We start from the raw sequence: 12,011 nt of genomic DNA on the forward strand, positions 1-12,011 counted from the left end.
TACTTTATTCCTATTTTGGGGCAGATTCATCTGGTTTATGTATCTCCTGTAAATGTACAGTTGTGTTCAATGATGGCTAAAGCAGAATGATGACTAAACTGTGCTCACACATTATTTTTAGGCCATACTCTGTTTCTAAAAGTAATTTGCACAAATGTGTTTGTATCTGTTTTGTCCAATATAGAATTGGAAATTATTTAAGGAGGAATAATTGAACTTGAAAATTTAATCAAGATGATTTTTTAAATATTGCAGATGCTGGATTTTAGAATTTGAATAGTAGATGCACCTCTGTAAATTTTATTTGGATAAAACTTATGATGGTTTTATCTTGTGTATAAATGTTATTTATTTAGCATAGATATTAAAGATAACTTTCTGCAAAATGACTTGCCTGAGACTCAAATCCAAATTGTCAAGCATATCTGTCTAAATTTATTTTAAAGCTTTTGTCCTCTTTTCTATATTTATAACCTCAAAATTAGTCATTTCTCAAAACTAATCTGTAGTTATACACATGTTTATCTGATATCAAAACAAGTTTGTAATATAGACTATATATACATTTTAGATGTTTATGGTACAGGTTGAGGATACCTTAATTAAACTGGGACCAGAAATGTTTCAGATTTTGAAATATTTACATAGACTTCATTGGTGGAACATTCCTAAGGTAAAATTTGAAACACTTTTTAGGATGTTGTGGATCAAACCAGGGTCTTGGGTATGTTCTGAATGCATTCTACCACTGAGCGACACCTCCAGATTTTTTTTTCTTTTTATCTATAATCTGAAACCTTGATCCTCATGTCAGTGTTCAAAACACTAATGATTTCAGAGCATTACAGATTTGGATTGGATTAGGGATGCTCAGCCTATTTTTCTAATAGTAAGTAGAGGCAGAAAGCATTCTTACATTGAGATTTATGTTGTCTGACTTAAAGCAGTTTTCACTTCTAAAGTTTTTGATGTCATTTTGTAACTGTGGGGAAGAGGGGTAAAATGTTGAATTGTAACACTAATGCAGTAAGAAGGCATGGGATGTTAACTGTACAAATCACCTGAATTACTGGCTTTTCTGAAAGATGAGTCAGTAATGAAAGATGTTCATTATTTTAAATACCCACTCCTATTTTTGTTAGCTAAAAGCTGCAATACAATATGTGAGAGTATGGAAATCAATAGCTTGGAAACAATAATTGGAGAAAATCTAAAAAGTTAGAGTTTAGAGTTGAATTAATGTCTTTTTCTTACACAGAACAGAGATAATGTTAACTTCATGGCATTAACAGGGAACAATACTAAAATAGAATTCAGGACTTAAAGAACTCAGTTACATCAATCATAAACATTTAAAACCACGCCAGGCATGGTGGTGCATGCCTGTAATCCCAGTGATTTGCGGGGCTGAGGCAGGAGGATCGCAATTTCAAAGTCAGTCTCAGCAACTTAATGAGACCCTATCTCAAAATTTTAAAGAAGGGCTGGGGATGTGGCTCAATGATAAAGTATCCCTGGGTTAAATCCTTGGTACCAAACAAACAACAACAACAAAAACATAATGGTCTTTGAGCCTAAAAACAACAGAAAAGTAGTCAAGGAAGAGAAAACATTAGGAAGGAGGCTAGGCCTTAATACCAAAGGCCATGTGTCTCATGAATGACTTTCTAGTCCTGCTGCAGAGAAATACTATAGATAATGGGTTTGCTGCATAAAGCTAAGGTAAAGAGATGTAGATTCTAATCTCATCAGGTTAACTTAGTTATTCTGAAAACCCTAGGTACTTTCTCTCTCCCTCTCTCTCTCTTGGATACTGTGGAGGAAGCTCAGGACCTCATGGCATCCCTACTCAAAAATTAATTCCTTAAAGATTAGAAATGCCACACACCCCTGGGTTTGATTCCCAGAACCACAAAACATAAATTCTGGAGCTATTTGTGTTTATTTCTGCAGAGTGTAGTTTTTCCTTGGTGAGGGAGTTTAGAAATAGAACTCAGAATACAGGGTCTCAGAACTTCCTGCTGCCCTGATGAGCTCTCAGGATTATGGCTGGCTGGTTGGTGGGTTTTGCAGGTAATCCTGTTCTACATGTTACTTGGGTTTTGGGGGGCTGGCACTAAATGCCAAATCTTGAGCACTTTTTTTCTCCTTGGTGCTGAGCTCCTATGGGAGGTTGCCCTAGACATAATATACATTTGTCTTTATCTTAATACTGTTCTAGGTTGGAGAAAAATGGAAGAAATCCATTTCCTTCATTTTTCTCATACTTTGATGAGGGGTCCTCAGAAGGCCTCAAGTTTCCCAGACCAAATCACCTTTAAGCAGGTAGAATATCTGATCAACCTGGGTATCCTCCTGTTGCTCCTCAGGAATCCCCAACTCCACCTTATTCCTTTACCTCCAAGTTCCCCTCCCTTCAGCCAGTGACCTTTCCTGGATTTCTTGACTCAAATTGGACTAAAAGGTGCTTTTTGCCAAACACTTTTTATACCCATTCCTGCTAGTTCTGCTTCTTTTTGAACTCCACCTTTGGAGCTACCTTCCCAGATCCCATTTCCCATGTTAACTGCTTTAAAGTTAACCCTGGGCACAAAGACTCAAGAATGATTTTTCTGGGCCATAGATTGAATCAGTGCATGTTGTATTCATACTTTTTTTTTTTTTTTTTTTTTTTTTGGTACCAAAGATTGAACCCAGGGGTGCCTAACCACTGAACCAACTCTTTTCATATTTTATTTTGAGATGGGGTCTCATCAAGTTGCTAAGATTGGCCTCGAACTTGTAGTCCTGCCTCAGCTTCCTGAGTGGTTGGGATTACACACGTGGGTCATCACACCCAACCTTGTTCATCTTGTCTCCAAATTGGACCCTGCCATTTTAGAAGCAGACCCCTGCTCTTATGCTTAAGTCTTCCTTTCTCCTCTTGGTTTTGATGTTTGCTTTTAAAACAACAAACTCCCAGAACAGGACTCTTGAGCAAGTCTGTCTCTCCCATTAAGTAAAAATACAGAATAGTGGGTTTGTAAACTATTCTGACACAAAAGACAATATAGTAGTATTTTCATAAGGAAGAATGTACAGCTTTATGGATAAATGTAGACTTTTTAAAAAATGTAGCATAAAGGGTGATTAAAAAAAAACATAGCTAATACTTTTAGACTTTCCAAGTGTGCCACTTTAACAGAAGTTTCTAGCGTCTTATGTTAAATATCTTCACGGTTTTACTGCTCAAGTAAAAGGACTTCTGAAAGCAGTATATATCTTATCGTTGCCAGTCTAAAAAATCCTTAGGATCGTCTTTTGTCATTGCCTCTTCCCTCTTTAAGCTAGGACTTAATTAAAAACAAAAACTAAAAAAGCTGTTCTGTTTGCGGGACAAAATTAAAGATATGCTGAACAGTGGCCGTCAGGCACGTTGTTTAGATAACTGCTTGAGAAGAGAAAGGAGGTGAAAGACCTCCGCCAGGGTCGAGGGAGGAAGAGGGTCTGCAGGCGCTTTCAGAGTAGGCAGAACCCGTGGCCTTGCTGCGGCTCCAGGCCAGAGAGGCGCCAGCCCCTGGGATGCGTTTCGGGAGCTACCGGGAGGCCACTGCCACCTGCTGGAGGAGGGGCCGGGGCGGAGCTAAGATGCGGAGGGCGTGACGCAGGAGCTATCCAGCTCGCTTGCTCAGGCCAGACCCGGACCAAGGCCCAGGCCGCGCTAGGTTCCCCAGCTGCCCTCGGTGAGTTCCACACTGACCCGGCGGGGGTCCCCTGACGCCCACTGAAATATGCAATTCCCTCGGGGCTGGGAGTGGGGAGGGTTGGGGTCAGACAAAGGATGCGGGGTGGTGGTGGGGATGGGGGTTGGCTATGAATAAGGGGTAAAGGAGGTCCGCGAGGAAGGAGATTGTCCATCAAACCAGAACCGCGTTGGGGTGGGAAGGAAACAAATACGCTGCATTCGGAGCCAATAAGGGAAAGATGGAGAAGGATGGAGAGGCCTCCGGCCTTTTCATCATAATTGCACAGTATACTGTTGCAACGAAAAACTGTTCTCAGCTCTTTGAAGAGCAAGGTTTCATATCTAGCGATGACTAGAAAAAGCCTTTTCTTTACAGAAAAGAAAAAAAAAAAAAAAAAAGGACGGAATGAACGCTTCAGTTTCAGGAAAGAAAATACGTGGCTTTGCCTCCTTGTAGGTTCTGATCCCCCGACCCCCAGTAGAATGTTCAAAAGGAGGTGTGTTTGACCGCTGCCCGACGCCTGCATCTTAAACAGGTTAAGTAGCTCCAGGGGAAGCTGTATGAATATTATGCTGTTGTTTTGCAGGCATATCCATAGACACCAACATGTAGGCAGGTTGACTCTCTCCTTGGTCTTTTCTCCTCACTACGGCCTCCCCAAGTCATCACCTGCACAGTTATACGCCAACGTTACCAACATCATAATAGCAATAGGGTGCACTCTGTGCCTGGCAGTATTTCAAACCCTTTGACATGTTTTTACGTGATTATCTTCACAACAGTCTCATAAGGAACATCATTATTATCACCCTTCTGCAGAAGAGAAAGCTGAGGTACTTTCCAAGGTCACCCAGCATGCTTCATGTTCCGCATCAGACAGCAAGATAGGGCCTGAACTGTGTGTACTTTCATCCCCCTCACAATCTCAAATGTATTGATCATTTGCAAAGTTAAAATATGCTGCCACCACTTGTAAACTTTCTGTGCTCCTTTGTTGTTTGTATCTTCCTAACTCCTTGTCGTTAGACTTTTCTTTCTTGAGATTGAAAAAATTCAAGATGTTACCCTCTCTCAAAATTGAAGGAAGTTTTTGTTTGTTTTAGTAAGTTAGGGAAAGAGTAGTGGAGTTAGAGGTAAAGTAAGACTTTTAAGGAGTTGCAAGGAGCATAATGATATGGGTGAGAACTGTCATCCCAGTCTAGCTTTCTCAAGATGCAAGATCAGAGGGAATTGCATACTTTAGACGGTTTTCTTTCTTTATTTCCTCCCCATAGTGATGTCTTGCCTTGCATGGACACTTAAGACAAAAGCAAAGCTCTGGGGATTTCTCACTGTAGTCTGGTTCTGTGTGGTCCTTGCCACAGCTGTGTTATAACAATTGACAGACAAGGCAACAGATGTAAATTTGTTCTTTCTGCAGGTTAAAAATGGTCTCCAGGATGGTGTCTACCATTCTATCTGGCCTGCTGTTTTGGTTGGCGTTCGATTGGACTCCAGCATTTGCTTATAGCCCACGGACCCCTGACAGGGTCTCAGAAACAGATATCCAGAGGCTGCTCCATGGTGTGATGGAGCAATTGGGCATTGCCCGACCACGGGTGGAGTACCCAGCTCATCAGGCCATGAACCTTGTGGGCCCACAGAGCATTGAAGGTATTTACTATTTTCTGACGGTATATGACTGTTTGCAATTTAAATAAGTAGCATCGTTTTGGGACTTTCCTTTCTGTTTTCCTTTTCTTCCTATTCTGCACATTTTACACATTCATGCATATATATATATATATATATATATATATATATATATATATATATATATCCATGTGAGAATATAAACCCTATGCCAGTAGGGACCTTTTATATCTAATTCACAGCTGTAGCTCTAGCTCCTAGCACCAAGTCTGCTACATAGTAGTTGTTCAGTTAATATTTAATGGATGAATAAAGGGGTGCACTTCAGTGGCATCCCTAAAGAAAGCTGAGGTTCCAGACTTCATGTTTTACCTTCCTGATGAACTTAGAAAAATTGTGTCCCCAGAAACCTTCCTCTTTGAGTCAATGCCAGACAGTATTTGTAAAAGGTTCTCAAACAGCACCTATATGATCTGATTTGGTTCTTAAGATGACTCCAGTATACACAAGAGGAGCCAAGAAGTACTCACATTAAGAATTTAACTATGTCAAAAGTTTTTTAGCCGGGCACAGTGGCACCTTGCCAGTAATCCCAGCAGCTCCGGAGGCCAAGGCTGGAAGATTTTGAGTTCAAGATTAGCCTCAGCAACTTACTGAGTCCCTAAGCAACTCAGTGAGACCTTATCTCTAAATAAAAATATAAAAAAGGACTGGGGGGTGTAGCTCAGTGCCCTTGGGTTCAACCCCTGCTACCAAAACAAAAATTAAAAGTATAACAATTTTATTGAATAATAAATTAAGAATAATTAAATTGTTTCAGAGTAGCAAGACCATTTACCTCCTAAATATTTGTAAGTTTCTGGCAATGTGGTTGTAAAACTTACTAGAAAGGTTTGTGTTTCATTTGTGTGTGGTTTAATGATTTATTTATAAAAAGATTCTTACCCATAGGAGTGGATCCTAAAGAAAAAGTCTCTTTGAGTTTTCTTAAAACACATACCCAGCAAACATTATACCCAATGAATTGAATATACTTAATCTTTCCTGAGTCTGTGATGTCCAAACAATGCTGTCTGCCCCAGGGTTCTGTCAATACTGTGAATGGAACTCTGTGAGATTGTTGTGCATTTAGATTGACATTTGGTTTCAGAAGTGCATTAACACAAATAATTTGAAACCGTATGCTCGAAAACCTAGCATGGGTCTTGAATCAGGACAGGGCTGCCGACCCTCCCCTTTGGGGAAAATCTGAATCTTTGTCAGCACCAGTCACCTGTTGCTTCCAACACACCTTTCATTTCAGACCAGCCCTCTGAGAGTAAATATCTGCCCCTCTAGCACAGGAAGCACCTGGTTAGTCACCCAGCTGTTGTCATGGAGAAGGCCCTCCAAGTTTCCATTAACACCCGAGGCCTGATCAGCTGTGCTGGAGAAGAAACAGCCACCCACCCTGGGCACAGAGCCTGTGTTCATCCAGAGCCTCCTTTTATCCACCTGTTTAGCACCCACTCTCTGCCAGGCACTATGTGGGAGCCTGGAGCAGCTCTGCCCAGAGAAGAGTTTGGATGAGGCAGGGGGAGGACATAGAAAATGTTACTATGATGTATCTTCGCAAAAAGTTTTAGCAGATGTGCAAACCCACTGTTGTGCAAGCAAAGAGTAGGAGTACTGCTCAGGGGAGGGTGGAGGTAGTCACAAGGGGACGTTTCTTTGAAGAAACAATATTTGTCCTGGGGTTTGAACTTCTTAGGAAACTGCATCAAGAGGGAATGGAGATATAAATGTGTGTTTGGGACAATTCATAATTAAGACTGTTTCCATTATAACTCTTATTCCCTTTGGGTAATGTGCTATCACAGCAATCTCAGGTCTCCCGGCTGGTGCCTGTCTAAGGGGCGAACATGGACCTGCGTTTCAGTTCTCTATTGCTGTGTAACACGTTCCCACAAGGTTGGCAGCTTAACACTATACCCTTGTTATCTCACTGTTCCCACTGGTCAGGAGTCAGCATAGGTCAGTGTCACCCTCTGCTCAGACTCTCACCAGGTTTAAATTAGGTGTTGACCAGAGACACAATCTCGGCTGGAGCTGATCTTCCTTCTCTAAGCTCATTAAGGTATTGGCAGAATTCACTTCCTTTTATTATAGGACTGAGGTTCCCTTTTCCTTGCCAGCTCTAGGTGATGACCCCTTCCAGATCTTAGAAGTCCCTCTCAGGCCATAAGCTACACTCCCTCTCACAATATGGTGGCTACCTCTTCAAAGCCAGCACATCCTTCCAATCTGATAATGGCAATGTAATATAATCATGGGGGTGTCCATCCTATCTTTTTTTTTTTTTTTTGTACTGGGGATTGAACCAGGTGCCCTTAACCACTGAGTCACATCTGCAGCCCCATTTTATTTTTAATTTTGGGACAGAGTCTCATCAAGTTGTTGAGGCTGGCCTTGAACTTGTGATCTTCCTGCCTCAGCCTCCTGAGTCACTAGGATTACAGACGTGTGCCATAGCCTCTGGCTTATCATTTTGGACATAATACAAGGGAGTACTGTTCTATTATATCTAGAGTTTCCTCCATACTCAAAGGCAGAGAATTATGCAGGAATCAGTGGGTAGGAATCTTGAGGGTCATCTTAGAATTCTGTCCATTACATCTTGGATGAAAAGTAGCAGAAAGAAAATAGTCCAGAGACAATGAGGAGAAAAGAAATAAAATAGGAAGCCTGAGTTTTTCCCAGTCCTGGACCATGGCATTTCATTTGTTGGGTGGTTTAATCTGTTGGTTTGATCGTCTAATCCATGCGAGTGTAGCCGTGCTGTGCTTCCACTCATCTGTTGATGTGCACTGCCTCTGCCCAGAGACTCACTTATGCTAATTCCTTCTAATAGCAATGTGGACTGTCTTCCACACCCTTTCATCTGTCTCTCCTGGTCCATTGTAGTTCACCACTCATTCACCCAATCGACAAATAATTGAGTGCCAGGCACTATTTGAGATATTAAGGAAATAAATATGAATCTCAAAGCAGCAGGACAGGGAAATAACCTTGGTCTTTAAATGCCGCAGTCTGGCTGGGCACAGAATCACGAGCCACTCAAGCAGGAACAAAACTTTATTTTTGAAAATGCCGCCAATACCACGTACACGTCCCGCAAGCAAGCCGGTCCACCCACGCGGTCCTGTCTACCAGAACCGAGGCCCAGGACCTCCCCCGGAATTCCCTCCTACTATCCTTCCCCAACCAATGGGAACTCTCCAGGAGTCCCGTAGCAGGCCAAGGTGAACAGCAGGAGTCCAATTTCCATATGAATGTAAATCTTAACATAATCATATCCTTCAATGGCTAGCTGGCGTCACCTTACAACCAAAAGTGCCATGCATCATATTATTTGGTTGTGGCTCCTAGCATTTAAATATCCAAATACGGTGTAGAATATGGGGAGTGGCTTTAAGTATTGTAAAATATAAGGCAGAGGAAGGAGATGGCAGGAACAGAATAGGGGTTGGGGACTCCTCGCTGAGTAAGTTAGCAGAAACCTGACAGAGTTGTGAGTGGGTTGTGTGCTATGCGGAGGGAGGATGGCATCTCAGGTACAGAGAACAGCCAGAGCAGAAGCCCCAAGTTGGGAACAAGGAGGCTGGTGTAGCAAAACCCCAAAGACTCAAGGAGAGGAGAAAGAGAGGATATTGGGGTGATGGCAGGAAGGGGAGCAGGGAGGTTGGAAGTGTGGAGACAGAGTGCATAAGGCCTTATAGTCCTGTGAAGACTTTGGCTTTTCCTTTGAGTATATATCAGAAGCCATTGCCTGCTTTGGCCAGAGCACTGTGGCCTGCCTATCTTTTAAAAGGATCACCCTGTTGAAGATATGCTGGTAAGGAGTGATGAATAGAATTGGGGAGATTAGTTAAGAGGCTATTGTAGTGATGCGGAGAGACACACTAGCATGATAGCTGTGATAGTTTGCATCTGGATTGTCCCCCAAAGGATCCTGTGTTGAAGGCTTGGTCCCTGGCTGGTAGTGCTATTGGGAGGTGGTGGAACCTTGTGCCTGTACCTTTAGGACATGTGGACTAGTTACAGGAAATAGGTCAATGGGGGGATGTCTCTGAAGGGGATATTTTGTTCCCAGCCTCAGGTGTGTGCTCTTTCTGTTTCTGGCTGTCATGAGGTAAGCATCTTTGCTCTGTCATATCTTTCTGCCATAAAGTTTTGCTTCACCACAGGTCCAGAAACCATGGAGCCAGCTGCCCATGGACTAAGACCTCTGAAATCATGAGCCAAAATAAATTTTTACTCCTTTTTCTCAGGTATTTTGTTACAGCAGCTGAAAGCTGACTAACATAATAGCTATAGACATGCCGATATATGGTCAGATTATGAATATATTTTAAAGTTAGTGCCAAGAGGATTTGCTGGTGAGTTGGAGGTAGAGGCTAAAAGAAAAAGAAGAGTCAAGGATGACACCACCTGAGGACCTGAGGATCTAAAAGAGGAATAAGTTTTCAAGGGAAGATCATTTTTGCCCATATTAATTTTAAGATAACTTTAGACTATTTATGTCAAGGTCAGCAACCTTCATCCTAAATTCACCCACACTCTGTCTCTATCCTCCTCAACCTCCTAGAAGTATTCAGCACACCTTCTTTAAAATCTTCTTAAAATTTTCCTTCTTAGTTTTGGTGCCAAGATGTCGACGTATGCCCAGATGGCACACTTTGGCTTTGAGCTTTCCCCTTTCCCCTTACAGTCAGCCCTCTTTACCTGTGGGTTCTGCACCTGTGGATTAAAACACAGATTGGAAGTATTCAGAAAAGAAATTGTGCCTGTACTAACTATATATAACCTTTTCCTTGTCATTATTCCATAAGCAGTGCAATATAACAACTATTTATGTGTAATTTACAATGTGTTAGATTTTGTAAGTAATCAAGAGGTGATTTGAAGTCTGCAAAGGATGTGTGTAGGTTATATGCCATTGTATATAAGGCACTTGACATCTGCAGATTTTATTATCATGTTGTGGGGTGGGGGGTCCTAGAACCAATCCTCCACTCATACCAGGGGACCACAGTAGTCATGTCTTTATTTCATTTGCAGGTTTCTCCCACTTTTCTAATTCAGTCTTTAAATGTTCAGCCCTCCAGGGCTCAGGGCTGGGCCCACTGGCTTACTCTCAGTTCTCTAGATCTCATTCATTCTCTTGACTATAAATCTGTTTCTTTTCTGATGAGCCAACCTTTGTATTTTTAGCCCAAGCTTCTTTCTTACAGGATTAGATGAAATGCTAAATTTCTGTGTCTTGATCTTAATTTCTCTATCCATCACTTTCCCCAAATTGTTTATATCAATATTTTTTTAACAAATGGTGCCACTATATAGCCAGATATGTAAGCTAAAAACCTAGAGTAATCCTTGATGTTCTCCTTCACATGTCACACCCAAATTATAAGCAATTTACTTCATTTTGCTTATAAGATACATCTGTAATATGCCTGTGCTCTTCTCTCTAACTCTACTCTGGACACCTTGTCCCAAGATACCATTATGCCTGGCATGGATTTCAGAAATTGCCTTCTAACTGGTCTTCCTCCTTCTACTCTTGATTTCTCTCCTCTGGTTCTCCAAGGAAATGAAGAATTTAAATGAGATCCATGTCAACCCCATGATTACAGTTCTGTCAGTGGATTCCCACTGTGCCCCAATAACCTTTCATGCCATGAATTGCAAGTGTCTGCATCTCCCGCATACCCTTACCTGTACTCTGCTCCTCTCACCCTGGCCTGGCTCAGTCTGCCCATGGCACAAGTTGTTCTTCCCACTCTGTATGTTGTGTCCTCCTGTGTCTCTGTGTCACCTCCTAAGAGAGGTCTGCCTGACTGCTGAATCTGCATAGGCCTCCACTCTACCACGGTGGCCTTTTGTTTTTTAAAGCTCTATAGCCTTTTGAAAAAAATCATTTATAATTAATGTTTGTTTTCTTGCTTATTGTCTCTTTTCCCACTGAATTTGTAAGTTCCACCAGGCTGTGACTCTTTTATTCACTGTTTTATGCTCAGGCACGGATTAGGCACTTTGTAACTATGGAGGAATGAGTAGATGATAGTAAAGAAAAAGAAGTTGATCTGGCTATAGTACATATGTAACTTCTATTTGATACCTAGATCTGTCAAGACATTTTCTCAAGTCTATTCTGTTTTTTAAAAATCTAATAGAAATTCTTGTCAGGAGCTCAGCAACAGTGTGTGTCTGCCTGGAATTGACTGTGACTGTGGACTTTGGCCACCGCAATACCCTTTGTACAGGCACCTGTGGAGAAACAGGATTTTTTGCAGTTCTGGAACTAAACCAGCAGAGGGCCTACTAGGCCAGAAGTATATTGTCGGGGGAATCCTGAAACCTGGTTGTTAGCCTGCAGGTAGTTAATGGGGCTCAGTGTTCAGTGCGGCAGAAACATCAGCCAAAAGTAGGCAGAGAGGATTGGAGCTATTTTTTATTTCTTCATGGACCTTTAGCAACAGCTGGGTAAGGAACATCGTTTAAATGTATAAATTCTTGTCCCAAGACAAAAGCACAAAACTAAGACCATTGAACAGTGACCCACTTGATGTTATATAAAGAAAAGGGCATGCTCTCTGATGGCAAGGACAAGTG

The 12,011-nt window shown here is 41.8% G+C and overlaps 1 protein-coding gene across 2 annotated transcripts in view; it reads left to right on the top strand.

The window, feature by feature from the left end:
- The first annotated feature begins 3,653 nt into the window (after positions 1-3,653).
- SCG5 (secretogranin V) overlaps positions 3,654-12,011 on the top strand; it is a 63,776-nt gene continuing 55,418 nt past the window's right edge. For both annotated transcript variants that reach the window (XM_081293299.1, XM_081293300.1), the window contains exons 1-2: positions 3,654-3,722; positions 5,146-5,378. In XM_081293299.1, coding sequence (XP_081149425.1) covers positions 5,153-5,378 — 226 coding nt within the window. In that variant the 5' untranslated portion in view covers positions 3,654-3,722; positions 5,146-5,152. The remainder of the gene's footprint in view (positions 3,723-5,145; positions 5,379-12,011) is intronic.

The sequence above is a fragment of the Spermophilus citellus genome, assembly GCF_964194105.1.
Source record: "Spermophilus citellus genome assembly, chromosome: 4".
Taxonomy (NCBI): Eukaryota; Metazoa; Chordata; class Mammalia; order Rodentia; family Sciuridae; genus Spermophilus; species Spermophilus citellus.